This window comes from Acanthopagrus latus, chromosome 4 (genome assembly GCF_904848185.1).
Source record: "Acanthopagrus latus isolate v.2019 chromosome 4, fAcaLat1.1, whole genome shotgun sequence".
Lineage (NCBI taxonomy): Eukaryota > Metazoa > Chordata > Actinopteri > Spariformes > Sparidae > Acanthopagrus > Acanthopagrus latus.
Genome location: NC_051042.1, coordinates 28,091,389 through 28,118,943, shown reverse-complemented (window position 1 = coordinate 28,118,943; position 27,555 = coordinate 28,091,389). Strand labels below are relative to the sequence as shown.

Below are 27,555 nucleotides of genomic sequence, written 5' to 3'. Positions count from 1 at the left end.
TTGAAATTTCTTCTCCAAAACTACGCAGTGCTCCATTAAACTGGAAACTTCACTGTAGATGCTAGGCGACAAGCATTAGTACCAGGCCCATCTGAAGTGGGTGCACAAACTCGACCATGCACAGATCTCAGAAAACAAAAGGTTTCAGGTATGTCTAATCTGTGTTGCATGCATCCAGAGATTTAGATCAGGCTGTAATTTTAAAAAAAGTAAGATCATAGTGAAGCCCTGTAGTGCTGCTGGCTTTGCATTCATATTCTTCAGATGCAAACAAACACACAAACAAACAAAAAAGTCGTAAAGGCCACTTGTCGGTTGCTGACTTAACCGGCCAACTGACCCAAGAAACCCACCAATCTTTAAAACACTCTGTGGGAGTGTCCTTACAGAGTTGTTAAGGACACGCATGAGATCTGAGTTTCAGAGTGGTGGGTTGCTAGGGCTAGGTGAGCCCAGGTGTGAATGGGCTCACCCAGTGGCGGTTCTTCACCAGATTTAATAGGGGGGCCAGGTTGAGGTCAGCTTTTTTTTGTTAGAGGTACACATACAACCCAGGAAAAAAAAAAAAAAAAGACAAATCCTTCATTCAGACAAGGGATAAATGGGACTTAAAACAGTGTTTACAATTTCCACATTTTCAGCTGGGTAGTAAACTGCTGAGACACTTTCCGTTCAGTACAAAATCATTGCAAGAAATCTGTCATTGTATTATTGATACAGCCGGTTAAGTCAACAACCCACAGGCAAGTCAGAGCTCACAGGTGTCCTTAACGACTCTGTAACACACATAGTTTAAAGGAGCTGCAACTCCCCTCCAGTTAGTTAGAACTGATGCAGCAACTGAAACTGAAACATGTCCAGTTGCTTAAGACACAGCACATAGAATAAACCACGATTCGAATGACCCGAACCTTCTTTAACATGTCCAGTCACACTGGCTCTCCTACTGTATTAAATCAGAGTAATTCTTACATTATCGTTACCCTCTCACGGCTGTTTTCAAACCCTTGTGAAACCACAGCTGTAACAGCAGCACCACGTTTCAGTCGAGGTGTTTTGGAAAGCCCCCCTCGCGCTCTCCGCGCCTCGCTCGTATCCTGAACTGACACCTCAACACAGCAGCTCGCGGGTGGGCGGGACTTCCGGTTGAGCGCACCCGGAAGATTCGGATGCAAGTTTCGCTGGCTGACCCGTGCATCCATATGCTCGTCACTTCAGGCGTTTTCATGTGATTTAGGCGCTTTTTCTACCCACTAGTGTTCGCAGCGATGTTATCTTTAGACTTTCTTGACGACGTGCGTCGCATGAATAAGCGGCAGGTACGTACACGAGCTTTGGTTCACTCCGCTTCAACGTCCGCCTCTTTGTGCGGGTGCGAGAGCTGGGAGCTAACGACAACTAGCCGCCGACCGCTTTTTAACGTTGCAGCCTCTCTGTCACTTGTTAGCAACATGCAGAGTGAACTGTTGTGTGCACACGTGTATTTCAGTGGATTCTCCTTCATACTGCAGCGCTAAAGAAACATTAGAAGCCCTAATTAAAGATGAATGCAGACTTCAGTGTAGCTAGCTGTTTCCCTCATGTTGTCCCCATATTGTCATGGGACTGTTAGCGGCAGTGTAGAAGCTCATCAGTGAGTTTAATATGTCAAACATATGGAGTAGAAATCAAAGAGTTAACCACTCAGTTGGTCCCTGAGCTACCAGGAACTGTCTTTATAAACAGTTATATGGGCACAGTTAGGCTTTAAAATGTGAATATGTTGTTGTTTTCAGCTCTATTACCAGGTGCTGAACTTTGGTATGATTGTTTCGTCCGCGCTCATGATCTGGAAAGGACTGATGGTCGTCACTGGCAGTGAGAGTCCAATTGTTGTTGTTCTCAGGTAAGTTATTCCCATTAGCTGTTGGGTTTTTGACACTTCCTTCTGCCTTAAAGTGGTACTTTTAACCTCTGTTGATATAAGTTAGCGTGTTACTTCCCCCTGTATAGCAACTTCCTTACGTGTTGGATGGTGAGCTCTATGTGCACATATGCATACAATCGTACACAGAAGCGGGCAGTCATTCATTTTATTTATTAAGCCCCGGACTTCAACAGTACACACAATTATTCACATTTTTCCTCAGGCGTTGGTAGTGCGACTGTGAGCATATAAAGAACATTATACCACTACATGTATCCATCAGGAGAAGTGGCCTAGTCACTAAATCTAATGGATTTACTCGTTCTCCCATTTATGTCTTCTAGGGCCGGACAATATAGTCTTGTATAATAATAAAGATGTAATAAAGCAGTATTTTTAAACTATATCTTGACATTTCAAGGTATTCTATCAAACTTAAGAATCCAGTATTGTCACCCTATCCTACAGTCGTGAGTTGTGAACAGCAACACTGTGCACACAACAAGCGATTGATCATGTTGGAAGGCTTTGTTGATACCAAATTGTGGTTTCCTGTTTCCACACTGCAAACATACAGTTATTTTTAGGTCCTTCAACTTTCGCTGCCACAAGTTGTGGGATAATGTCTGTGAAACAAAGATTAAATTGGCATGGCATATTGTTTCATATTCCCTTTAGAAAATCTAAATTGTGTTAACTGATTTTAATAGTGTGTATCTGTCTTTCATTTCAGTGGCAGTATGGAGCCAGCTTTCCACAGAGGAGACCTGCTGTTTCTGACCAACCGGGTAGAAGATCCCATCAGAGTCGGAGAGATTGTCGTCTTCAGGATAGAGGGCAGAGAGATCCCAATTGTGCACAGAGTACTAAAGATCCATGAAAAGTATGACAGATCAAGTATGACACATCCATGATCATGTTGTACTCTCAGTATCACTGAGTCCCATGACTGTTTATCAACCCTGAGATTAGCATTTATAGTGTTGTGCTGTAATTAAAAGTCACCACAAAGTATTCAGAGAGTCGTCTGTGACATTTCATACCTATCATGCATCCTCATCCAGGTAGAGATTTAATAAAAAAAGGCTTGGTCTAAAATCACGCTGTCATTTTGTCCACAGGGAAAACGGAGACATTAAGTTCTTGACCAAAGGAGACAACAATGCAGTGGATGACAGAGGACTGTACAAGCAGGGCCAACACTGGCTGGAGAAAAAAGATGTGGTGGGACGAGCTAGAGGGTAAGTACTCTCCATAATGTAATGGTGCAGATTTCTTATTAACATAATGGGACTGCTCTATAGTTGATGCCTCAAGTGTCAGCAAGATCACCTCAAAACTGGAGGAGAATTGCACTGAATAAAAGTTGTAAAAGTCTGGCAGAGAAAATGCATTAAATTCACTAGACCATGGGTTGGAGGAAACCATATGTGTTGCAAAGGCTTGTGTTTGTGAGGCGGCAGACACCATCAAACCAACACTTGCACAATCTAATGGAGTCGAGTATGACAGAGCTATAGCTTGTCTGTGGTTTGAGACGGACAGATGAGGCATGAGAGGCTTGAGGCATGAGATTCGGGCCTTGTTCCATTATCATTCATATACTCAGGGAGTCCATCCTCAAATTAAGTGCTTGTCCAGATGTACAAGAGGGAAGCTTGACACTCCTCAGACTCTCTTTCTCCAAACAAAGAGCATGAATCCAGTTACATCAGTAACTTGTGACAGGTTACTAGAACATTGAACGCTTTGGTTTATTTTTGAGAAACTGTTGATCCTAGGTTTTTTTTTTGACATTTTATAAGATAGCCCTATGTTTTTCTCTGAATCTAAGTTCCTTGCATGTTTCATCATATCTAATTTTACTGCTTACGGCAAATTGATGCTTTCTTTGATGACTGATAATCCCTGATGCTTGAAAAAAAATCATGAAAACTTTTGCGTACCATAGGAAATGCTATCAATTACAAACTGAAATATTTTATGCATTATTGTAATTTATCAGTGTATTAATTCTATTATCCATATTTATCCTTTATCAATCTCCAGGTTTGTGCCATACATTGGAATAGTCACCATTCTCATGAATGATTACCCCAAGTTCAAAGTAAGTTTGTTCAGCCCATCTCACCCAATCCAACTTTACAATTACTTTATTATAAGCCTCAAGGTGTTCGTCATGGCTGTCTGATTTTTTAAAACTCCTGTGTTTTTGTATTCTACAGTATGCTGTTCTCTTCATGTTGGGTCTCTTTGTGTTGGTCCATCGGGAGTGAGGCACCCAAGCTTCAGGACTCAAGAAAGATAAACTACGTCCAGGAAACCTCAGTCATGCCTTTCAAAACCGAATTAAGTTAGACTTTGTCGAACCCAACTGGCTCTTTTGTACCATTTGTTTGAACATTTTGTAGAAATGTGGATAGGGTGTTTACATTTGAAAAAAATCCAAGCTTTAAAGTATTTTTGTGAGGGATCTAGGCTAGGTTTAGGTTAAATTCGATCTTTGTTTGTAATCCTCAGAATGTGAAAGAGCATTCGTTGAGATAAATTAAGTCTTGTTTCTTTCCTGTTGAATGGTTGTCTTTGAAAAAGATATGTGAAGTATTTTATGACAACTAAATATGAATGATATTAAATATGAAATCTGGTTACCATCCACTTTTGATTATTTCAAGTCTTTGTCTCATTTTTCAAAGAACAGATTGAACTGTCTATCCAAATGTTCCATGAAACCAGAACCAACCTGCATCAGATGTTGCTGAATCTGCAGAACTGCGCATGAAAGAAATTGGTGCCCACACTGTTTCTTGTGAAGTGAATGGGGTAATGGCTTGTTTGATAACTTTCTTGTATAAAGGTCAGTGGAGTGTGGAGCAAGCTGAGCTTTTCTTCAGCTCTCTAAGCTTTAACCTAGTTGCAGTTCTCTATACAATGTAAGAACACTTCATTGTCCTTGAAAGCAAGGTGAGTTTGGCCGGGGCTATCCAACACTGGAGGGTGATCACACAGTTACATGGAGCCACTTGAAACTCTATTGACGTACTCGAAATAAAATTGGCTTCCATCTTCATTAGACTTTGACCATGATGTGTCAGTTGTGGAATGAGTATTAACTTCTACAGGGTGCAGCCTAGAGGGAACAAAGCAGCAGCAAGTATTGTGTAATTTTGGCCCCCTTGATCAATGAATCGGTCATTTTGAGCCTGAGATTTTGAATATCCATCACATCTTTGAGGAAAACTGCAGTGTTGGACAAAACCACGTCTGTCTCAGTTCATCTAATCTGTGAATTTCGTGTGATGCCTTGATGGTCAGACGCTCTTCTAATGAGACTGACATTCAGCTGTGCAGAAATCGCAACTATTGTGAGAGTGTGAATGCCAAAGGTTATTAAAAGAGCACGATGCAAGCCACAGCCCTTCGACCAAACTTGCAACTTTAGCACCCTGAAGTGACAAAGAGGCCGTCTGTCTTATCAGCTCTAAATTAGCAGAGAGAATCAGCAGGTTCTGCCGTCCTCAGAGGACTGATGGTGATCACAGCAGCATGCTGCAACTGGCCAAATGTCATGTTGCTCATTGTAAGGGGGCCAGGCTGGCCCTGAGAGGGGGAGGGAGGGTGGAGGGACCTGGCCAGGAAATGACTCTATGTGTTGCCTGAGAAGGAACATTGACAAACACCTATGCCATTTTGATCTGGACACATAATTTACACCATGAGTTCACAACCTCAAGGGTATTTACATTTATGGAGCTTTAATGATGGCTACAATATAAAATCTGCTGTAATAAATGAGTCATGATTGGATTAGAATAAACTGTAGAACATGAATGTGTTTGAGGGATTTTTTTCCTCAATTAGAAAAGCCATCCCTAACCCATCCCCCAAAACTTCTGAATATCTTTTAAATCTTTAACAGGGGGGTACAAAAAACATCACACATCAGCCTGAACATTAGCGCACTGATGTATTGCTGCTCATCTACTAAGTGGGAAGACTGTTTTTCAGAAAATATTCGCATCTGCCCTGAGTTAAAGATAGATGAATCGTTTGGTGCGTAAAAGACGCACGGCCAGAGGCGCGGTCCAACCGAGCCCTTGTCAATGACCGAGTACGCAGCTGGCTGAGTAAAACGCACACGCAACACAAACAGAGCCCACCCCGCCCAGGAGAGCCTATAAAAGCTGGATGCGTCGGAGCAACCCACGACCAACATCAGGCACTTGGAACATTTGCGCCCTGGAGGACAGCTCGCCACTCCGCGCTGAATAATGAGAGGGTTTACGCTGAATAATGTTTGCCAGTGTGGCTTATTCACTTCTCTCGTCTTCTTTTCTTTCATGTCTTTTACCACCGCAGTCAGTTTCGACCTGACTGAGCTTAGGAATAAAGTTGCGAAAATTAAAGTGAATCCAAGAGGCAATCTTTGGGCTACAGGTAAGAATCATCTTCTGTTCCAAAACCTTTGTGATCAGTCGTGTTTGCATTGGTTAAAATAGAATTAATTCAACTGCATCTGATATATTCTCTACGCGTATTCATTCTTTCCCCCCCCCCCCCCCTTTTTTTTTTTTTTTTTTTTTTTTACATGATCACATTTTCTGCTTTTAGACGATGTTGAATTTGTTGCGTTCCATAGGGGTTTTTCCTCGACTTCTGTCCATATTAACAGGTTTTTCCTCATTAACAGGACACTTCATGGGCAAGAAAAGCGTGATGGACCCCCCTCTGCTGCCCTCAGCCGAGGGACAGGGCGGTGATGCGCTGGAAGTCTCCCTACCTGCGGAGCAGAGCGCGCTCGGGGAGCTTTTCCAGGAGTTCCTGCGGGTGGCGTTGCAAGCGCAGGTGGACACACAAGCGAGCCGCTCGAAAAATCAGGTGCGCTGACCACAAATCCTTTCTCTGTTCTTTTCCCTTTTTCATGCACAGAAGTGCCTGAGGTGATGTTTCTGTGTTGTGACATTCTGTACTCTCTGTTTCAGGAGGGGGACTTGTTGATGAAGATTTTAGAAAGTTACATCCAGAGCAGAAAGTGATGAACGCCTGCATTTACACGGATCCGAGCTCATCTACACCTCAAGGGTTCAAATGAATAAATTAGTCCCACAGTCTCCTGCTCATCATGATTGTAATTTACTGTAACTGTCATTCTTAGAGCCTATAGCTCATGTGCCATCTGCAATACACGTACATGTCTTATTAATTTGTTTTAATGATGATATTTCACACTGTCTTGTCGTTTAAAGTTATTTATATTGAATAAAATAATTATTTGCACTGCTGTGACTTTGGTAGATTAATGATGACGTATTACAGATCAAAGTCTCATTGGCTAAGATCATGTTCCAGTTAACATCAGCATAAGGAAACATCCACTTGACAAACACCTCTGGGCTTCTTCTGTTGGTTTCTGAAATATGTATTTATGATTATGGAGAAAACAGAAAAGACTTCACTGTGAATTGCAAATTCTAAAACCGTTTTGGGTTGAAAAATAGTCAGAGAATAGTTTCTGTAATTATAGCTTGATGCTGGTTGAGGCTTTACATCGTGAAAACTTTCACCTGGAGTTTGCCCCCTTCTGTTTTCCCTCCACAGGGTTCTGGTTCATGTGACCTTCACAGCCCTTATTTATAGGCCCGACATAAACAGCTGATTAGTCAGCATGAGTTGAGATTTTCTTTTCGCTTTGGTGCCAAAAGGGCATTTTCCAAAATAACACTTATATAAAAACAAATGTAGGCAGCTTATATAAATCACATTTTCCAGTTTTTTTCTGAATATTTCTCCATGAAATCAATATTTATATTTTGTACTGTTCCTGTCCTTTGCATACGGGGATGATCTGTTCTTTCCGATCAATAGTGGTGAAGTGAAGTGAGATGGCCCATACTTTTTGCCGTGGGCTAGTCTTTTGTAGATTATATGTGTTGTCTATTTTCAATAACCCTCCCACAATGCACTTGTCTGCGGTTTTACGTCATGTTCAAGGTGGGGAATATGCTCCCTGTCCATGGTGGTGGGTGGAAACATGCAGACTATAATCCAGAGGGATATGAAAGTTGTGTAGTCTGGATGTCTTGTGGCCTAAAACATGACTCAGAATAAATAAGACACGCAGTTGGCAGCTCATTAGGTACTCTGACTGTTTAATACAACAATCCTGGAGTAATTCCGCCCTTCAGGAAACTCTATTGTTCAGTTTTTGTTGAAGCTTCTTGCTCATTGTTGGGGCTGTGGTTTGTGCTGAATTGTATTTCATCGTATCAGGTGTTTCTAACAATTTGTCTACCCTTTTTATTATGAATTGGGTCAACAAAGTCACACAAAAATACATTTATGTTGATAACTTCACACTCTTGCATTTGGTTATTTTTGTAACTTAGTGCATATAAACTACATTTTAGCGTATGCAACACACACACAAAATCCAATCAGAGTGGGTCAGCGGAGGGCAGCAATCTTTTTTTGTCCAGAAACACATGTTTTAAGCTTTTATCTTGCCGAACAACAGCCTTGATATCCTGGAACCTTCAGGTGCAGAACATTGTACTCAAGTAGGTTAGTAGGCTGGAAAATTGGTGTATGATTTGTAAAAATAAGCAATCTTGAGAGGTTACATGAAATTTAAGTCCCTAAAGAAAAGCCTTAAAACTTGCATTCAAAAAGCTTGATGAGGAGCGTGTGATTCAAAAACAAACAAACAAAAAAACCCCACATCACTCAGTGTTACTTTGGTTAAAAAATAATCATTTGGTTAAAAGTACAAACTGTTCCCAGGTCTGTGCAGTGAAGACAGTTTCTTGAGAGCTAACATTCAGGACATTGTAATGTCTGGTTATGAATCAGCCATAGCTTATTTATTTTCTGATAGCACAGACACATGAGATATGACGCAGTCTGTATTTGAATGTTGACAAAAAAACCCCAAAACAAACAAAAAAACACTGTCATCTGTTAATTAATCTGAAATGTCAGGCAGCTGTGTGCAGCTCAATGTATTGATTCCATGATTATTAATTTGTGTGTGTGTGAGAGAGAGAGTATGACTGTCCTCTCATGACTTCAAACTGCAGATCCAAACATGTTGCAGAGCGTTAACTGATGAGAAGCTGATGTCTCCACACAATTTGAGCGTGCACAGAACTCCCCTGTCGTACGCAATATCCCTCGATTCTGCGCCCTCAGCTTACTTTTGCTTCATTCTTTTATACGTTCAGATTTATCTAGTAATCCCTCATTCTGTCTGCCTACATAAATGAGCAGCTCTGAGTCTGTTGATTCACAGGAGACTCGGTGCTTGCCAAAGAGGAGATCATCATGAATTTAAATTCTCCAGGATGAAGAAATGCAATTCCTGCACACTTGCGATTTTATTAATTATTTTTTGTGCTCTAATTTTGTTGGTTGAAGGGAATCCAGTCACAAATTGTTGTAATTTTACCGAATGAGAGAAAGTTAATATTAGAGAAAGACTTTAATCTTTGAGGCAGCTGATGTTGAAATTGTACTAAGAATAAGTGTCTAATATTTGGTTTTTTCACTTTGAATTAGAAATAAATGCTGTTTATAGATGGACACTAAACTCTCTGCTATGATGTGACTGAGAATAATTCAAACAAAACATCCGTATGGCTTGTGCGTGGTAGTAATGGATCAGTAACGTCTCTATTAACTCATGAAAAATGATTTACACTACGCCATTTGTTTCCATGAAGGTGTTTCTTGTACAGTTTTGTCTTTTTGCTAATTAAAGCTTTGGCTGTAAATGTGTGTTGTACAAGCCATTTGCATTTTAATTGAACATTTTTAATTTGAACAAATGCAACAGACAGCAGGACATCACTCTCAATTTGCAATTTTTGTCACCACACTGAACTGGAAATGTGAACTCGCTTGTATGAAAACAAATGTCATGTTTTTCATGTGACTGGAATGAGAGGAGCAAAATGTGGAAACTCAACAAAGCCCCTTTTGCATTTCTCTGCGAGTTAAACCACATTCTGGACTTCACTCATGTAATTCACCACAATATCTAACCACCAGCTGTCATGTCTGATAGCGTGTGGTGCAGAAATATGAGATTTTTCAAGGCTATGAACACTTTAACACAACCACTGACAAATTCAGCGATGAGTTGAAACATGTGACCCAAAGTTGTGTGCACATGTTTATACCTTTGGGACTATATTTTATCTTTATCACCCTGTCTTTGTTTTATATTACTTTATAGCCAACAGGTATCCCTGGTGCATAATTCACAATGTAAATGATTGTTGTGTCAATACTAACAGCCTCTGCATCCTCTTGAATTTGTATATGGTGTTCGCTCTTGCTCAGTCTGATCACCGAAAGCTGACACAGACGAATGTGTCAGGCTTAAACTCAATAAAAACAAGGCTTTAAGGCACTTGTTTTCAATTGAGCGATAAATCGTGCTCTGATAGGTGATAAACAGGTCTCATGGGTTTAAATAAAGACATAGGGGGGTGTATCATATATGTCTTTTACCTTTATTTTTGCCAAGAAACTGTGTGTGTATATTATTCATTTATTCAAACCTGAAAGTGAACGTCTAAAAAAATGTATATAGTCAGCCTGAGGATTGCAGTCTGGTTGTAGGGTGATTTTTACCAAATGCCTCTTCCTCTCACAGGTCTGATGCCAGTGTAAAACTAGCAATGCTACGCTGCCACCCTCTGGCATAAAAACCCATACCACATATGAGCACAACTCATCGCTGATGCAGCCTGTCGGCATTGTTTTTAACAGGCTTACATTATGTGTTCGTGGTAAAACCCTGAAACAAGCAGCATCACCACAAGCTGTGCACTTGACACAGGATGTCAGAGCTCAGCTATTGAGCGTCTACTGCCTAAATTCATGCCCTGAAAAGCATCAGATCCCTGGATAAAGCTGATCATTTTCCTCAAAAACACCTGAACAGACACCAAATGTTGGTGACACACTGGATACACTTAAGCACATTTGATGTCATATTACATCCGGCTCTGTTTAACCTATTCAAATTCATTTGGTGGTGTACAAGTAAAACTAAAATCTTGAGGTTCATATTGAAGTGTAAATCTGTGGACATGTTACAACAAGGAAACAAGGGTCAGGATAAATCTATCTATCTATCTATCTATCTATCTATCTATCTATCTATCTATCTATCTATCTATCTATCAAACTCACAGTGGACAAAACATTTCTTCAACAAACAACAAAATCAGAATCACATTGCCTTTATACATTACGTATAAATACATAGAGGCAATACAAATATATCTAAGCAAGAACATCAAGGCAACAGCAAAATATTTTTGTCATCAGTGTACATAGTTTTCATGCATGGCCAATTTCAAAACAAAACATTTTTAAGTGTATTTGAGTGCAACATGTGCCGGGGTCCATTTCAATATATAGTGTTTTGTCACAGTTATAGTTGTTCTTCTGCTGCAGGGCTCTCAGTGCTCAATATGTCCTCCATCACAGTTTGTTTTGAATGATGACGTCACCGTACCACGTGACATGCTTTTTTTTTTTTTTTTGGTTGTTGTTGTTGCGGTGATTTGATTGGTCGAGCCCAGAAGAATCTGCACAGTGGGGGCAGGACCACCGAAGCCATTTTATTATTTTAACAGCAAAAGGTGCAGGTGCATCAGTATTTATTTATTTTTTTTTTCAAATATTGTCGCTGTTCTTTGGTTGTGGAGGTGTCGACACCATGGGGCAGTGTGGAATTACGTCCTCCAAAACCGTCCTGGTTTTTCTCAATCTCATATTTTGGGTAAGAAAACGAAGGATCGTTGCGAACAATGTGCAGCGTCCCCGTGAGGCCAAGCGATGGAGGAGAGCGTTAGCAAGCTAGCAAACTGCGCCAGAGATGCGCTGCAGTCTGCGGTGTTTTCACACTTTTTCTTTTTTTAGCCTAATTATTCACGGACGTAGAGTCACTTCTGTGTTCACTGTAAAAGGGGGGATGTTCAGTTTTGGGGGAGCAATAACGACAGGGGAGCTAGCTAGACTGTGTCGGTAGCTGCCGCCCACAAGTTGTAGCTATGACGTTATGCAGCAGCTGCCAGGTCCTGAAGCTGCTGCTGCTGCTGCTGCTGCTGAGTGAACCTGCAGTGCTGCTTGAGCTGGACTGTGTCGTGATTCAACAGACGAGCAGAGATAGATTAACATAAACATGCATTGAATACAGAGAGCATGACCAGGGCTGTAAATGGTTTAGCATAAAGGAGAACATCTATCCAAGCGGTGGAGAAAACATGTGGCCCTGGACACATTGCACCAGTCTTTGTTATTCTTCTTTAGCTGGAGGTAAATTAGCATATTTGTCAATGTATGAAATGTAGCACAGTCCAACCAAAATATAGTTTTAATCATCTCTTGTCTTTATACAATACTCTTTCTGGCATCTTAAATTCTGATTTCTATTGGCTTCACTGTAGTTACAAACACTATGGACAATATAAATGCCTTGCCTTTATATTGTAAGGCAAGGCATGTGTATTTGTAAGTGCAAAATTCAGACACAAGGCAACTCAAAGGGCTTTACAGGGGCATAAAAATGACATTAAAAGACGTTAAAAAATGCATTTAAAATACAATAAGAAAATATGCTAAAATAGAATAGGCTTAAAAGAGACAAGAGCAAAAAGGTCTTCAGCTTTTATTTAAAAGAGGTGAGAGTTGGAGTGGACCAGAATTTGTTCCAGATATGTGGTGCATAATAAATGAATGCTGTTTCCTAATGATTAGTTTTTATGCAAGGGACTGAAAGCAGACGTGTACCTGACGACCTCAGAGGTCTGGATGGTTCATAGACAGCAGAGGGAATGAAGAATCTATTCTTTGACAGACAGTAAGCCAGTGTAAAGATCGAAAAACTTAAGTGGTGTGATCTACTTTTTTGGCTCTTGTCAAAAGGTGTATAAAGTGTGCAATGCAAGAATAATAATTCTCAATCCCACACCATACAACACCACAGTGTACACTGATCAGGCAGAATAATAGAAAGGAGTAACCGGTGACTTGAAGAACATTAATCATTTTGTTATATTGCAATGTCCTGCTGGAAACTTTTAGTTCTGGCAGCCATATGCATGCTTCTTATGGCTGCACGATATGGTCAAAAGGAGATATTGCAATAGTGATATATTTAAAATTGACACAACAAGTGTCTTTGTCATTGAATAACTAGTAAAATCATGATGATGTGGCATTTCTCCCAGCCAAAGAAACATGTTTTATTACATCTATAGAAAAAGCTTTGTAAGCCAGAGTCCTTAAAACACCATTTTGTGACGCATTTGACCTTTTTATAAAATAACTGCAACGCTGTGATTTTGATTATTTTACGATTAATTGTGCAGCCCTAATTTCTATTCAACGTGCTCCACCCACTCCAACACCATTGCAGATCCAGTACACTTGCTAATGGCAACGGCACACCTGATGGCTGTGGCCCCCTCCGAGCAGGACAATGCGCCCTGCCACTCAACAAAAACTGCTCAGGAATGGCCTGAAGAACATGACGGGCCTGACAGAACTCAAAGGATTCACTGCCAGTGCCCTGGTGCCAGACAGGACACCCCCAAAAGCCCTGTGTCCATGTCAGGGTCAGAGCCAAGTCCAATCAATGGTTAGACCTCAAGTGGGTCTGCAGTGGCATCCACATGAATGCCAGGTCCCGGTGTTTCCCAGCAGAGCATTGCATTGTCCTGAAATTATCACTCCTACTCACTTCACTTTTCAGTGGTTTTAAAGTTGTGTCTGATTGGTGAATACTGTACTGTACACCCATTTATGCACATAAAACATATCAAATTCAAAAATGATGTGTGTTATAATATTTTTTTTTAAACAACTGAATAATCATTTTGTTGAAGAAAACATTCTAATAAAAATAGGCGCTCTCTCCGTTTCTCTGTGCAGGCTGCTGCTGGAATCTTATGCTACATTGGAGCCTATGTGTTCATCACATACGACGACTACGACCACTTCTTTGAGGACGTGTACACTTTGATCCCTGCTATCATCATAATAGCAGTCGGGACTCTCCTCTTCATTATTGGCTTGATCGGCTGCTGTGCAACAATACGTGAAAGCTCCTGTGGTCTCGCAACTGTGAGTACATTTTACTTGCACCCTTACAATCAAATGAATCCAGAGGCAGAACGTGCATGCAACGGTTTATGTTGGATGGGAGCACAAGAACAGTATTAGATTTGGGTGTGAAAAGTTCCTTTAATTCAAAATAATCTTTTTATTTCTAACTCACCTTACTAATGATCCTCTGAACAATGTGTCTTTGTTGTCATTTCAGTTTGCTGCCATCCTCCTACTGGTGTTTGTGACAGAGTGCGTGGTGGTAGTGCTCGGCTACATATACAGGGCAAAGGTAAACACTGTCTCGCTGCACTAAATGAGTAAACTGTGTCACAAGTAGAGTTGAATGAAAGTGAAAGTAGGTTAAAGGCTGATTTTAAAGGCTGATTATCCTCTTACCTTGTACTATAGAAGTAATGTAAGTGATCTATAGTCAGACTGGTACCTCTTCATTTGAAGAGGTATGCATAAGACTGACTGCCATGACACCTATCATGAATATTGAGTAGTTTTAATGAATGTTTATGATTTTTGTTATTTAGTCAATTAACCTTAACCCCATTAAAAATTACAACAGTCGTAACGTCTTTGCTGTTGATGTTTTTTTTAGCTTATCTCATATTTCACAAACTCTTTTGGGCGAGAATGTTACCTACGGGCCTGCATTCTGAATTATTTTGTATAACAATGTGATAAAATGTTCCTTAGAGATTCAATATAATAACAACGTGAAGTTACTCAACAGGAACCGTAACAGCTGCTTGTGTTTGTTTTCAGGTAGAAGATGAAGTGAATCATTCGATCCAGAAGGTTTACAACGAATACAACGGCACCAACACTGATGCTCCCAGCCGCGCTATTGACTATGTGCAGAGGCAGGTGAGGAGAAAAATCTGTTGTCTCGACTGTTTGCTTTTTTTCATTTAAAGTTCAACTTCAAACAGACACTTAGGTTTTAATAAATCGTCTCTTTTGTGTGTATGTTTTGATGAATGGATATCTTTGGTTGTGAAGCAAATTGCACACTTAACTCCAGCCCCTGTAGATTTTCCCTCACCACTCCTCTCTCTTCTTCTGTTAGCTTCACTGCTGCGGCATCCACAACTACTCTGACTGGAGGAACACTCGCTGGTTTAAAGAATCTAAGAACAACAGCGTCCCAGTCAGCTGCTGTCAGCCCAGCATCACTAACTGTACCGGCACTCTCACTCGACCAGGAGATCTCTACCAAGAGGTACAGACACTATGCGCAAGCAAAGGGGTGTTTCAGCCAAAACCACAGAACAAATTTCCAGTAAATGATGAAAATATTGTTTTTACATGTTTTTGTTAGTGAAACCCTTTAAATGTCATTTATTTTCTGTCTTAGGGATGTGAAGCTCTTGTCGTGAAGAAGTTAAAGGAGATCATGATGTACGTCATATGGGCTGCTCTCACTTTTGCATCTATACAGGTAAGGACAAGGAGTATCACCTGAAAACTGACTCTGTCAGCAGGGACGTTTTTAATGTTTGTCCATTAGTGCAAGCAACATGATCATACAGGTTTTAAACAAATGCTCAATTAAGCATCCAGGCCACTTATTCAGATGTAAATACAATGGCAACAATCACAGTTAAAACTCATAGTATCTGTTGTAGATGTCTGTTAGATTTGCAGAGATATTTCCTGGTTCATTATAAGTGGTTGAAACATTACAGCTGAGCTTTGACTTGACTTGTCTGTTTCTCAAATACGCTGGTGACTAATTCTAAATCAAAGAACCAACAACAGCCTCTATGAGTGGTTAACATTGAGGTTATTTAATTCACAGCTAAGTCAAAAAATAGCACATTCAGGACTTCCATTACATAACTATATTTAAATCAAGTAAAAGCATGGGCATTGGGAGCACGATCAAAGCTACAGTAATCTCTGTCAGCTCCGACCGAGCTGACAGAAGCTCTGACCTAATTGTGTCAAAGGATTGCCGCTGTGTCGAACAGCTCAGCGTGGTTGCTGTTTACCAGGAAACCCCTGCTCCCAAAGCAGCGACAAAGACAGCATGGCCAATCACTTGATGTTAAATTCAAACACACTCATTAAGACACACCATGCATCTTGCATGTGAAAAGACACCACATCATTTGCTTATAAAGTGTGATTTCCTATAGTTTTAGAGTTCTATTTATTTAGTTGTTGCTTTTTTACTCAGACTCATTATTTTCCTGCCAAGTTTACTAAAGACTACGAGGACTCAAGTTTATTTTGTTCCCTTTGCTGTCTGTCTGCAGATGCTGGGCATGCTTTGTGCCTGCGTGGTGCTGTGCAGGAGGAGTCACGACCCAGCGTACGAGCTGCTGGTCACAACCAACAGCTATGCATGAAGGACGCAGCCAGCCAAACCAAGCACTCAGAAAATCAAAAAAGGAGCGTCACCGGACATGTCCACAGTAGATTTCAGCTGTAGTTATATAAGCTCAAGCACACCTTGCACAATTCATGATAAAGTAGCGAACACTGAAGATGTGGTTTGGGTGGGCGGGGGCTTCAAGGGGAAACCAGTTATTTATCGATATGCTTTGTAAGTTACTGTTACTTTAAATGTTTTTTTCTTACAAATACTGAAATATTTACAGAAGCCAAAGTTGTATATGGCTATTTGACTTGATGTTGATGCAGATCTTTTTTTTTTTTTTTTTCGTTTTTTTATTGTGGCTTCTTAAAAATTTGGGCTCATCCCCAGTCAGGATGATGTGAGGTACTTCGGAGCATAGTGTGTGTGTGAATTTATGCTTGGGAGCGTATATGGAATGTATTTCCCTGTGTGCTAGTTTGCACTATGACAATAATGAGATATTTCTTGGCTGTTAAAATGTAAAAACCTATGCTAAAAAGAACATGTACACTATTCCCACAACTCGGTTTGACCAGACTTTGTGAAAATGAAAAAAAACTTTTTACTGTAGATGGAACAAATTCAGTATTTTTATCTCCGTTGTTACATTTTAGTTTGTTGAGCAGCTATGTGTTTGGTCTCTCACAGAGCCATGTTTGGTGGAAAGAGTTCTTCATACTCACAGATATTCAGGTTGTGAATAATGTACACTGTTTTGGGTGTGGATGTTCTCTGAATCAGGCTTCAGTAGTGGGGCATTGCCAATATATAAATTGTGAATGAACCTTTTACTCTCCAGTGCTGTTAGTAGGAGTATTATCAGTATTACCTGAAGACCTGTGTATGTGTAGATTCAGTTTGTTAGTCAGAGAATCCCTTCTGTTTACTTTTGTTAGTTATGAACCCTGCTATAAGTATCATGACGTATTATTTCCTAAATTTGTGAAATTGTGCACTGTTTTAATATTTTTGAGCTGTTAAATTGACCCTTAGTTATTTAGCTAGTGCCACTACAAAAAAAAATATGACAAACATCGTGTATAAACTTGAGAACAGACGGGAGACCAATAAACTCATTTTAACTTGAATGTTTTATTTCATTCACATGGTTCTTTATTTAGGTAAATACATTACCAGGTCAACTACACATACAGAGGTAATTATTTTATATTTCATCAGATACAGGATAAAAAGAATATGAACAAATACCATTTGAGCAAACATTGTTTGCTCTACATTAGCTGCAGCCACCGTACAGTAGCTTATCATCTATACACAAGGTCACACAAAATGCATCATGGTCACAAGTCATACTGTAATTACAGATCAGTTTCAAAACTTGCAACAGGCTATCATCCCTAGCTCTCATGCACAAAAAAAACAAAAAAAATTAAATATAGAACCTGAGAGACAAAACCAAACCAGGCACTAGTTCAACAACCCTTTTTTCCCCAACTCAACTCTTGGAACATCCTCATGCACAGTTGCCCTATTGTTTGAGACACATAGTGTCTAAGTTATTAAAATAACTGAATGACAACAGTTTAAGGTTGTCGCTCATGGTCTCTTGTAGAGCTCAGTGCTCGTCTGAAAATGGCCGTCCTACTAACATCGCACACTTGAAAGGGAAAAAAAGGGACTGAAGCACATTAATTGATCTGAAGACCTTAATTGTGCAAACAGACTAACGTTTAAGTGAGTCAGAATAGACATAAGACATAATGCAGACATTTTTTTAACCTACAATAGTAGCTACAATTGTTATTGGATATCTTATATCCAGTAACAGATGTACACATGGTCTGTCAGTGAACTTCATTCCCTTTTTCCCCTGGAAGTTTGCTGTCCTTGAACTGAGAAGCACCACTTATTGAGGAGCTCTTTCCTGAAAAATGTGCACAGTACCCTGTTTAAATTGGAGATAAATCCATGTATCAGTTATTTATTTGATGACCACAGCTCAGATTGTTGCTACAAAAGTTATGTTCATACCAGCACGCAGAGCTCAGTTTACACTTGCACAATTCTTGTTTCACTCATGTTGAAAATATGACATTGACAGTTCAGCGTCATTGGAAGTAACCAAATGGTCTACCAAAGTTGCAACGCTTTTATGATTTTTATAATTCAGTCCCATAAGATTGTGCTGCATGTGCATGTATAATCCCAGCTGTACAACACACGAGGTAGCAGCGTTACGATGCAATATCTTTTCGGGACTAGTAAATCATTAATAAATAATAACAATCTCACTGATTGATAAAGAAATCTTGCTGGAAAGCTTTGCTGTATAAGTAAGTAATGTGAAAGGGTATCTGACTAGCATGTTTTATAATTTGCGTTAATGATAAGCTCATTAACCTCCTAAAGAATGCAAAATGTTAAATTCTGGTTCAGACTCGTGTAAAGCCTGACAAAGATGTGTGTGTGTGAATGTGTTGTCGAGGTTGCATATGCATGTTTGGCATAGGATGCATACATGCTTCTATTTGTGGATGCACATGGATGCGCTTCTGTGTGTGACTATGGTGTGTGTTGTCGTTTGTCTGTGTGTATCCGATTCTATTTTCCTGATTGTGTGTGTGTGTGTGTGTGTGTGTTCAGAATTTGCCCAGATAGTTTCCCGGCACCAATCCAGTCTGTCCGTTCCTCTCCACCGTCCACCAGCCATCTTCTCCTCGCGCCAAAACTCGGACCCTGTCCCCTCTAATGACAGACAGTTCATCCTCTTCCTGACCAGTCAATATGAACATGAAGACAAATGTTAGGTGACACTAACACGCCATCTCTTATTTAAAAACCTGCATTTTTTACACAGTAGTTAATGTAATTTTATTTGTCACCTGTGCAGAGTAATCGTAAAGTACAATGTAGATTTCTTCATGAGATGAAACTGTGGTCAGTGGTGCTTCATACTGGAGGCCTGGTAGGGGTGCATATCCTCCATCTGAATCATCAGCTGAAGCCAGTGTGATAGCTGCGAGTAACAAATGCAAAATGTTTTTGTGTTACTTAATATACAAAGCCATACTATTGGTTGCTAAAAGTTAATATATAACAATAAACAAGCATGATTTTCAATATGCAAGTCTATTCTCAAATAAAAATGATCCACTAAGAGCCCAAGGAGGCTGGAGCGAGCTACAGAGTGAATGCAGTACTCACACTCGTCAGTAGATGTCAGTACTGATTGGGAGTTGTGAAGACTGTCTGCACTGAGGGTCAATGAACTTTCAAGAAGAGGATCACAGCACCTGAGGGATCCAGGTAAGGAGACTTTTTTTTCTTTTGTTTTCACAGTGGCTTCCAGAAATATTCTTATCAACACCAAAGGGACTAAAGCTGCACATTTTTCTTTCTGATTTGCCTTTTTGGTAAAAAAATTAAAAAAAGAAGAAGTAGACACTGAAGGCAGATGAGCCAGGAGCAGAGAGCAGTTTCTTACTGCCACAATAACCTGGCAGGTTGCACAGAAACATTGCCATCTACTGCTGATTCCTCCTCCAAAATGTGGCTGGTGTCAGACCTTCTCATCACGTTGCCTTCTCCTCCTGCGAAATGAGCTTGGCCATTGCTGTTCCCGGACGTCTCCGCCTGGTAGCAGCTCTCGAACACGATGGGCTCTGTGAGTGGAAAAGGGAAGCTGCTAATTTGAGAAGTGAGATTAAGTGCTGCTTTCTGCCTGTGTGTCAACTAAAAGAGAGCGGTCAGAAGCTGAGGTGCACTCAGAGTTCAGTTCATTAGCAACTGCTTTATTCCCTCACTTCTCAACTTTTCCTCAAGCTTTTGAAACTTCTTTTGTATCCACCATGATGGCTCACCTGGAGGCCTTGATCCCGTGCTTTTTGTCTCTATGAAATAGTTGTTGTCTGCCGCAACGTCACACTGTTCCAGCTGTTTCCTCACCTCCTCGTAAAGCTGATTAAAAAAGAAAAAATCAGAGCAACGGTCTGAAACCAGGAGGGAATTCTTTTGAATTCAGATCTGTACACTATTCCCGTAAAACTCAAAAGGTCAGGTCTGCAAACATTCCTTTTGAGACTTTCACTTCAGTTGCAGTTAGTCTTGCAAACAATAAATGAGGAAGTAAGGTAGCCCGTATGAAAGGTGCTTTGACTAAATCATCTGCTAAATGAGTGACAAAGTGCTGATGTGTGGTCCTTTGATTATATCTGTATATATCTTGCCATATCTACAGCCATGCCTCTGTTTGGGATTTGCAGTATTGTGCTACAGCTCTGTATTGAGCTAAAGGATAAGCATGCTGCTAATTAAGCAAGCTCACAATGATAAACCATGCTGTACCACCAAATACCAAGTTTGACATTTCAGTTTAGTCTATTAGGCATGCCAGCCTTTGCTTATTAGCACGTCCAGTTAGCCCTGTAGACCGTCATAATGAATGTTGTTCCAGGACCATCACTGCAACTGACCAATCATGTTATGTTGCTAAAGACACGTGTTAGTGTTGTTACTGGAATACCATCAATTTAGGCATCAAAATTACTTGGTTAGGTTTAGGAAAATCATGTTAGGGTTACAATGTTAAACATACATTTGGAGGAAGTCCTTTCAAATGCATATTTTGCGGTCAAAGCTGCGACATTACAAAAACATGATTGATCTTCTGTCGACAGGTTTCAAACCAAGTGTTTTAGATGCTGGAGTGACATTGTGGTTGTTACTAAAAACTGTATAAATAAAGTGGAAGTGAGCTTACCTCATCGTCTTTGACACACTGCATGGAGAAATGATTGCAGTGGTCCCAGAGAGCACACCTGAGCATGCTGATGCGATCGCCCTCTAGCTGCTGGAACACCTGAGAAACACACACACACACACACACACACACCAACTGGTTTCTACTGTATCTGCGCAGAAGTAGATTCTATTCTGTTATTCTGCGCCGAATGCATAACGACGGCTGACATAATCATTATCATGTACACCACCATTGTGGGTTTTGATGTTAAATGATGATAAAATGCATTGGTCAGCAGATGGAAGGTGTTGTCAGAGGAATTCTACTGCACACATATTAAGGGGATGTGGTGTGAGGTTTAGTCTGTGGATAGAATCACTGTTCTGGTTGTGACCGTGTGAGAGCGCAGGACTGGTCCACAGTACCTCACATGTGCTTTTGTGCGTCTCCTCCCAGTCCTGACGAACACTCTCTAGCTGAATGGTGTTGGTGTTGTACAGCTTCTCTGTGTGACATTACAGATGGTCATGGTTAGAAGTGACACACAGGAATTAACACATCTGAATTTGTGAAATAAAAGAAAATGTACAGAGCTGACTATGCATAAAGAGTCCACAGGTAATCAGCGGTTGGTTTATTGAGAAGACATCAGTTGCCTTCAGGTTAAAAATAGAAATTCAAGAGATGAAACGTCATACCTGCCTCCTTTGCTGTCTGCCTGCATTGCTTGGCCCTGTGACGAACCTGTGCAAAAAAATGTTACACAGGAAACAACATTTACAAAATGACAATTGTGTTAGGCTCTGAGCACAAACTGGTGGGACAGGCACCACGGTGGCACACGAACACTGTTTAATTTTTGCTTGCTAGCTGTTGCATCAGTGCATCACTGTGCACGACTGCAGAAAACTCACACCACTAATGTTGACCTGCTGTCAGCTGGAAGCATTCTGGTCATTTTTGTGGTGCAGTGAGGAGCAAAGGCAAAAGCCTGGCATTGCTTTTACAGTTTCAGAAGCTCATTCAGTTATTGCACCTTGTCAGGTTTTTTCGATGTAACACTCGCCTTCTCAGCCCCCTGCTCTGCCTCGTCGGCCTCCCTGCACCTCAGCTCGTAGTTCTTCTTCGACTGCCAGAAACAGAAACAGAAACCACAGAGACTATAGTGTTCCACCCAAAACAGGAAGAGCTGTGTAGTGTTAGCTGCTACTACCGGTAATGTCCGTGTACACTGTGCCATCAGATAAGTTTCTCTATGGAAAAATGCTTCATGTGTGACTTCTTTGTTAATTGTGAAACACTTATTTGGCTGTACCTCCATGGTCTTCTTGTACAATGAGGCCTTTTTCTTTTGAACTTTCTCCATGATGCTTTGAAACTATACAGGGTGAGAGAAGGGTCAAAATTAAGAGGTTTCAAGCTAAAAATGTGAAAGTAAAGAACCATTATTGTGTGTAAATGTGCATGGGAGATGAGTCAACTGTTCTACAATTCAACATCTATAAAAAAAAAAGACATTGTAATGTCATCTCTACATGCCTCAAGTCAGAGCAAGCCATCAAAACACAGATTATGTTCACCTCTATGTTGTGAACAATAAGTCAGTTGTTAGGCAACACAAATTGCCCAGTACCTTCTTCCTCTGCTCTTTCTGCCGCTCTCGGAATGTCTCAATCTTTTTCACCTCCTCTTTCAATTTATCGGACATTTGGATGTGAAAGTTCCCGATGTTCTCGATTTCTGCCACCCGAAAAGTCAAAATGAATCATTTTACGCTTTATGATAAGAAAAAATATATCAGCAGGTCTTTAGTGCTTTGGTTGACTGGATGAACTTACGTGTTTTCAGTTGTTCCAAGGAGGCTCTCAAGGTGCTGAAAAAAACAATTGTAACGTTTAAAGATCGGAGGTGATTCAGTGACCATCGGCAGAAGATTAAAATAAACTTTGCTCAGCATCATGTGTTACTTAGTATTCATTTTTAAAAGATAAACATAGTCACAAAGCTGAGTACAGCTCATCTGTCTGACTGCTGATGGTGAGTAAGCAGCTACAACAGAGCAGACTGGCCAGAATAAAGAACGATCGAGATCACCCTCTCTTATTTTACCACAGGGCAGGAAACAGGCAAGAGACAATGACCTGTTTACTGAGACACACACACACACACACACACACACACACACACACACACACACACACACACACACACACACACGGTCTGCTTTCTGCCACACAGAAGTGTGTGGAATGAGTGTTTCCTCTGAAATCTATGTGACTCATGGGCACAACAAAACGGAGATACAGATCTTTTGCAAATGTGCAGTATGTGTTCACATCATCATCGTATGCATTTTACAGTTCATACATTTGACCCTCAGTTTTTGAATTTACCTGATCTCTGTGTGTCCGCCAGCTTTGCGAGCGATAGTGACCAGTTCCTTCCCATACTTCTCCTCTGCCAGTGCCCTGTGCAACACGAAACAGACGCCCACAATTTGTCTTTTAATACTCAGTGGTAAAAAACTGAACTGTTATGTGTCAAAAGGCAGACAGAATGCACCGCTCTGTTTTGTCTTCACTTGCAGATAACATAACTTGCACCTTCCACCCTGTTACCACCAAAGAGAGAGACCAAAGTGAGAGGCTACGCAGTTCCACATGAAGTCTGTCCTTTATATTTATTTATTTTTTTTGTAATTTCATGACAGAACTTCATCGTTTAACAGTGAGAACCTCTTTATTGCTGTATTATGTTGTTGCTGAACGATTAGGCAGTGATAGCATAATGATGAGATGTCCCCACTGGCCTCACACGTGTTTTGTTGTGGATACATCTTTAAATCAAACTAACATAAATCTTTTATTCTTATCTACTGTATTCCAGTATGAGGCACTTTTATCTTCTACTTAATAAAATAGTCTGGAAATACTCTGTTAAAAGTAAATACAAGTGATTCAAATCCTGAATTTAAAAGTCAGAAAAAATTGAATCATTGAACAGACTGGCTTCTTTCATGGTGTTAAGCTGTAGTATCACTAACTAATACATGCAAGATCATTTCTCATGTTATAATTCATCAACATGGAGCCAATTTCAGATACTTGACTTAGTAGCTAAGTGGTTATAAAGAGCTGTGTAACTGTAATTGTCGTGGTGTAAGAAGCTCAATGTTTCGTTTTATAGAGTATAAAGTATTATTAAAGATTACAAGTCCAAATACTGTGTGTCAAAATTGGTACTTGTGTATTTTGTTGTTTATTTCTTGAGTAAATGTACTTATTACATTCCACCACTGTCTATATAAGGTGTCCGCATGTGTACTTGTATGAAACACACAAAAACTTAAATCAGTAATCTGTAAAAAAACAAAAAAAAACAAAAAAAAACAAAAAGGAAACGGCTGAATTGTTCGCTGATCACTGATTACACGTGCTGTTAAAATATTTGTGTGTGAAGTTCTTTAAAAGTATTATAATCCAAGCCTCATACTGTTCAGTGGAGTCATTTTAACCTTTGCTGTCTCATGATAATCAGGTGATAAAGTGGTTTTGTCCAGCTGTGAGCTGATCATTGCTGGAAAAATCAAAATGTACTAACTTTCTGTTAGTCACATTCTGTCATGGCTTTAATTGCACAACAATCACAAAACATGGGCATGTGTGGTTTTAAGAGCTTCCTAAATTCCTAAAAAAAAAAGTTAAATGATCAGTTATTTGGTTTCAGTGAACCACCAACTGATGCTAACCTCATCTTTAAAAGCTCCTCCACATCTTTGCACATCTGCCGTCCATCTCGTAACCTCTGGATCAGAGCATCATACCCCGCGTGACAGTTGAATTCAGACCCCTGTATTAAGACAACACACACACACACACAAACAAAAACCTTCGATAAACACTGAAATGGCTCAACAAGTATTGCAACACGTCCTTGAGTCAATCCTGGACTCACTATGTGGTAAAAAAAAATGCAGAAGTAGCACTAAGCAAAAAATTGTTTCTATGTGGCCCACAGCAGAGGAGCAGAATGTCAAATAAGGCAAAAGATTGCTAGTTCGACACATTAAAGTTACCCAAACACAGAGGGAAGTCTTGTAGCACTGACACAGTTTAATCAACTGTACAACTGATGAGTTCCCTGAAACTAAACATATCGATTTTAACGCAACGTCTTTATTTTAACTCTGCACGGTATCATGCAGGTACAGTACTGCTGCTGTTCACGGTTCACATTTTGTGACAATCAACTGTGGGCTAATTATACAACTCTAGATGACTGCCACTCAAGTTCAAATATAAATGCACACACACACCAGTGGCAGAAGTCTGCGTCACAAGCCATAAGTGCTGGTTTATTTTGCACGTACTTTAGATTGTCTGTGTAACACATCAGTTAGATTGTTGTTTACTTAGATTGTGAATTCAGTCATTCAGTAAGATGAATTATTGCATGACTGTGAAGGCAACAATGGTCTCTTCTGACAGGGACACTTACAGCAAAAGCACAAGACCACAAAGAAAGACTCACCCAGAAGGCATCTTTAAACATCAAAGGTGTCATCTCAATTGTCACTTCCTTGATGTGAACACGGCGCCGTGCTGAGCTTCTCTTGCTGGGATTTGATTGCTCAACAACAATTCAGGTAAAGTTGTTGAAGGTCAAGGGGATACTGAGCCAACTGTGTTTGAAACTGTGAGTGGGCCAAGTGTCAGTGAGCGAGCCTGAATGAGGAAGCGCCTCTGTCCCATGATGTCACTGACCACACACACTCAGCTCAGCCTATGTGTGAGACGGCATCTCTTTCACTATCATTTGAAGGCTCAGACCGGCTGTTTAGTTCGTCGAACACATTAGCAGACTAGCAGATACATGTCTCTGTGTATATTTGATTTGAAAAATCTGTTATCTGCAGTTAAAGACAAGGACATTTGCAGTGACACACACACACACATACACACACACACAGTACAGTTGCAGTCAACCTGGTCTGAGTGATACTGAAACCTATGGTTGATCACAGTACAAATCTGTTTAAACGATTTCAGTACAAATATCAGTAAAATATCAGTATTCTAAATGTGGTGGTTACTATTTCAGTCATCTGGGTGAGGGTGAGAATCAGTGTGGAAGTGAAATTGTGGATGAAAATGAGTTACCGAAAACATCAAAGAACTGTAAGTTTTAATATAAAACACTGAATTTAAAACAAGTGTGACCATTTTTTTTTGTTAAAGCTAGGGTCTGTAATGTTGTTCAGAGACACATTTTGTTATAAAGGGTGAAATGGTCCGGCTATCCTGAGAGTAGTCAATACATTATCTATACAGAAAAAGGAACGAAAATAATCAGACCTCTGTGGCAGCTGCAGGACTGAGAAAAAGCTGACCAATCCGTGCTATTCGGCCCAAAAATGTAAAATAGAAAAAACAAATCGGATGCCTTCATGTCCCGTCCTCCTCCGCGCGTTTCACTGATGCCGGAAATGATCAGCACACTCCTCTGCAGAAATATGAAGTTTCAGGAGAAGACGTTTATTCGGTTACAATGGCAGAGAAAATGCAGCCAGCATTACTTGTAACAGCTCACCCTGTTAAAAAGGCAAGGAAAAGAAAGCTTGAGGCAGCAGACAAAAAGTCTCTGGATAAATAATGAAGTCGGACCCAAGTCAACATTGGTGTGGCGTGTTAGCAGTGGAGACAACTGGGGCATGTGAAGGGCCTGAAACGTGATGCAGAGGTTTCTCTCTTTCTGCTGGACGGGTAATGATTTGTTTTGTTTCGGGGGGATTTGTTATTTTCATGAAATGTGTAAGGTTCGCCAACTCGGCTATGTTTGTAGCTCGTATTAGCCCAATGCTAACGCTAGCTTCTTTGTGTGTTGTTTTTAGCCATGAGAATGGCTAATGAGTCGGCCCAATTTCCACTTGATAGGGGTCCACTGCGATGCGGCTCCGGTCCGGTTTTGCTCCGCCCTCTGTAACCCCCACCGGTTGCATTTTGAGTCACCACAGGCAGTATGGTAGACAGCTGGCTGAGGAGCTTGTGTTTGTCTCTTGTTTGAGAGCTGTGTGCTGGTATCAACACGGAGTGTTTTATTTTGAAATGTAACCGGATGTTGTTTGTTATTTCGGCGCTTGACTTCCGGTCTGCTCCGTGCTAAATTCAGCCGAACTGCTGCGTCGTGCTCCTCCTTCTCCTTCTCCCTGCGGAGTCCCACTGCTGGATGAGCGTTCAAGTCTGTGAGGGCGTGACTTTGGAGGGAGGTGGGGGGACTCAGAGGAGGTGTGAACTCTCTTTCTTGCTCTCCAGGATTGTAGACACTAGCTTAAAGGCTCTACTGTAAAGTTGGGTCAAAAGACACATAAAGAATCAGTTCACCCCAAAGTGACAGTTCAATCTTGATTTACTCACCCCAGTGATGTAGAAAAAAAATAGGGATGCAGCATTT

The 27,555-nt window shown here is 40.5% G+C and overlaps 4 protein-coding genes across 5 annotated transcripts; 3 read left to right on the top strand and 1 right to left on the bottom strand.

Moving 5' to 3' along the window:
- Positions 1–1,124: 1,124 nt before the first annotated feature.
- Positions 1,125–4,564, top strand: sec11a (SEC11 homolog A, signal peptidase complex subunit). The gene is made up of 6 exons (XM_037096646.1): positions 1,125–1,319; positions 1,776–1,885; positions 2,640–2,789; positions 3,028–3,147; positions 3,956–4,013; positions 4,132–4,564. Exons 1-6 carry the CDS (start codon positions 1,269–1,271, stop codon positions 4,180–4,182), a joined length of 540 nt encoding a protein of 179 aa, XP_036952541.1. The 5' UTR covers positions 1,125–1,268; the 3' UTR covers positions 4,183–4,564.
- Positions 4,565–6,101: 1,537 nt separating this feature from the next.
- On the top strand, positions 6,102–7,187 carry nmbb (neuromedin Bb). The gene is made up of 3 exons (XM_037095893.1): positions 6,102–6,343; positions 6,597–6,784; positions 6,889–7,187. The coding sequence occupies exons 1-3, from the start codon at positions 6,178–6,180 to the stop codon at positions 6,940–6,942; spliced, it is 408 nt and encodes a 135-aa protein (XP_036951788.1). The 5' UTR covers positions 6,102–6,177; the 3' UTR covers positions 6,943–7,187.
- A 4,317-nt stretch (positions 7,188–11,504) lies between these two features.
- On the top strand, positions 11,505–17,491 carry tspan3b (tetraspanin 3b). The gene is made up of 7 exons (XM_037095935.1): positions 11,505–11,699; positions 13,853–14,044; positions 14,244–14,318; positions 14,804–14,905; positions 15,108–15,260; positions 15,396–15,479; positions 16,300–17,491. The coding sequence occupies exons 1-7, from the start codon at positions 11,637–11,639 to the stop codon at positions 16,390–16,392; spliced, it is 762 nt and encodes a 253-aa protein (XP_036951830.1). The 5' UTR covers positions 11,505–11,636; the 3' UTR covers positions 16,393–17,491.
- Positions 17,477–26,106, bottom strand: pstpip1b (proline-serine-threonine phosphatase interacting protein 1b). 2 transcript variants are annotated; one of them, XM_037095933.1, is made up of 15 exons: positions 25,636–26,106; positions 24,854–24,954; positions 23,499–23,573; positions 22,944–22,978; positions 22,739–22,845; positions 22,421–22,483; positions 22,142–22,234; positions 21,804–21,849; positions 21,531–21,610; positions 21,124–21,222; positions 20,225–20,321; positions 19,930–20,026; positions 19,569–19,657; positions 19,247–19,380; positions 17,477–19,135 (listed from the first exon to the last, which is right to left on the bottom strand). In XM_037095933.1, exons 1-15 carry the CDS (start codon positions 25,666–25,668, stop codon positions 19,004–19,006), a joined length of 1,281 nt encoding a protein of 426 aa, XP_036951828.1. In that variant the 5' UTR covers positions 25,669–26,106; the 3' UTR covers positions 17,477–19,003. The 2 variants fall into 2 exon arrangements, with proteins under 2 accessions (XP_036951828.1, XP_036951829.1); XM_037095934.1 differs by having other exon boundaries at positions 22,172–22,234; positions 25,636–26,103.
- Between the last annotated feature and the right edge of the window lie 1,449 nt (positions 26,107–27,555).

Excerpts from the sequence above, each read along its gene's own strand:
- pstpip1b (XM_037095933.1), bottom strand. The coding sequence starts at position 25,668 with ATGACACCTTTGATGTTTAAAGATGCCTTCTGG. Across the intron at positions 24,955-25,635 it reads TGTTTAAAGATGCCTTCTGG|GGGTCTGAATTCAACTGTCA; the intron begins GTGAGTCTTTCT and ends GTCTTAATACAG. Across the intron at positions 19,136-19,246 it reads TTTACGATTACTCTGCACAG|GAAGAGGATGAACTGTCTGT; the intron begins GTGACAAATAAA and ends TTGACTGGTCAG.
- sec11a (XM_037096646.1), top strand. The coding sequence starts at position 1,269 with ATGTTATCTTTAGACTTTCTTGACGACGTGCGTCGCATGAATAAGCGG. Across the intron at positions 1,320-1,775 it reads GTCGCATGAATAAGCGGCAG|CTCTATTACCAGGTGCTGAA; the intron begins GTACGTACACGA and ends TGTTGTTTTCAG. Across the intron at positions 4,014-4,131 it reads ATGATTACCCCAAGTTCAAA|TATGCTGTTCTCTTCATGTT; the intron begins GTAAGTTTGTTC and ends TGTATTCTACAG.
- tspan3b (XM_037095935.1), top strand. The coding sequence starts at position 11,637 with ATGGGGCAGTGTGGAATTACGTCCTCCAAAACCGTCCTGGTTTTTCTC. Across the intron at positions 14,045-14,243 it reads GCTCCTGTGGTCTCGCAACT|TTTGCTGCCATCCTCCTACT; the intron begins GTGAGTACATTT and ends TTGTCATTTCAG. Across the intron at positions 14,906-15,107 it reads TTGACTATGTGCAGAGGCAG|CTTCACTGCTGCGGCATCCA; the intron begins GTGAGGAGAAAA and ends TTCTTCTGTTAG.
- nmbb (XM_037095893.1), top strand. The coding sequence starts at position 6,178 with ATGAGAGGGTTTACGCTGAATAATGTTTGCCAGTGTGGCTTATTCACT. Across the intron at positions 6,344-6,596 it reads AGGCAATCTTTGGGCTACAG|GACACTTCATGGGCAAGAAA; the intron begins GTAAGAATCATC and ends CCTCATTAACAG. Across the intron at positions 6,785-6,888 it reads CGAGCCGCTCGAAAAATCAG|GAGGGGGACTTGTTGATGAA; the intron begins GTGCGCTGACCA and ends TCTCTGTTTCAG.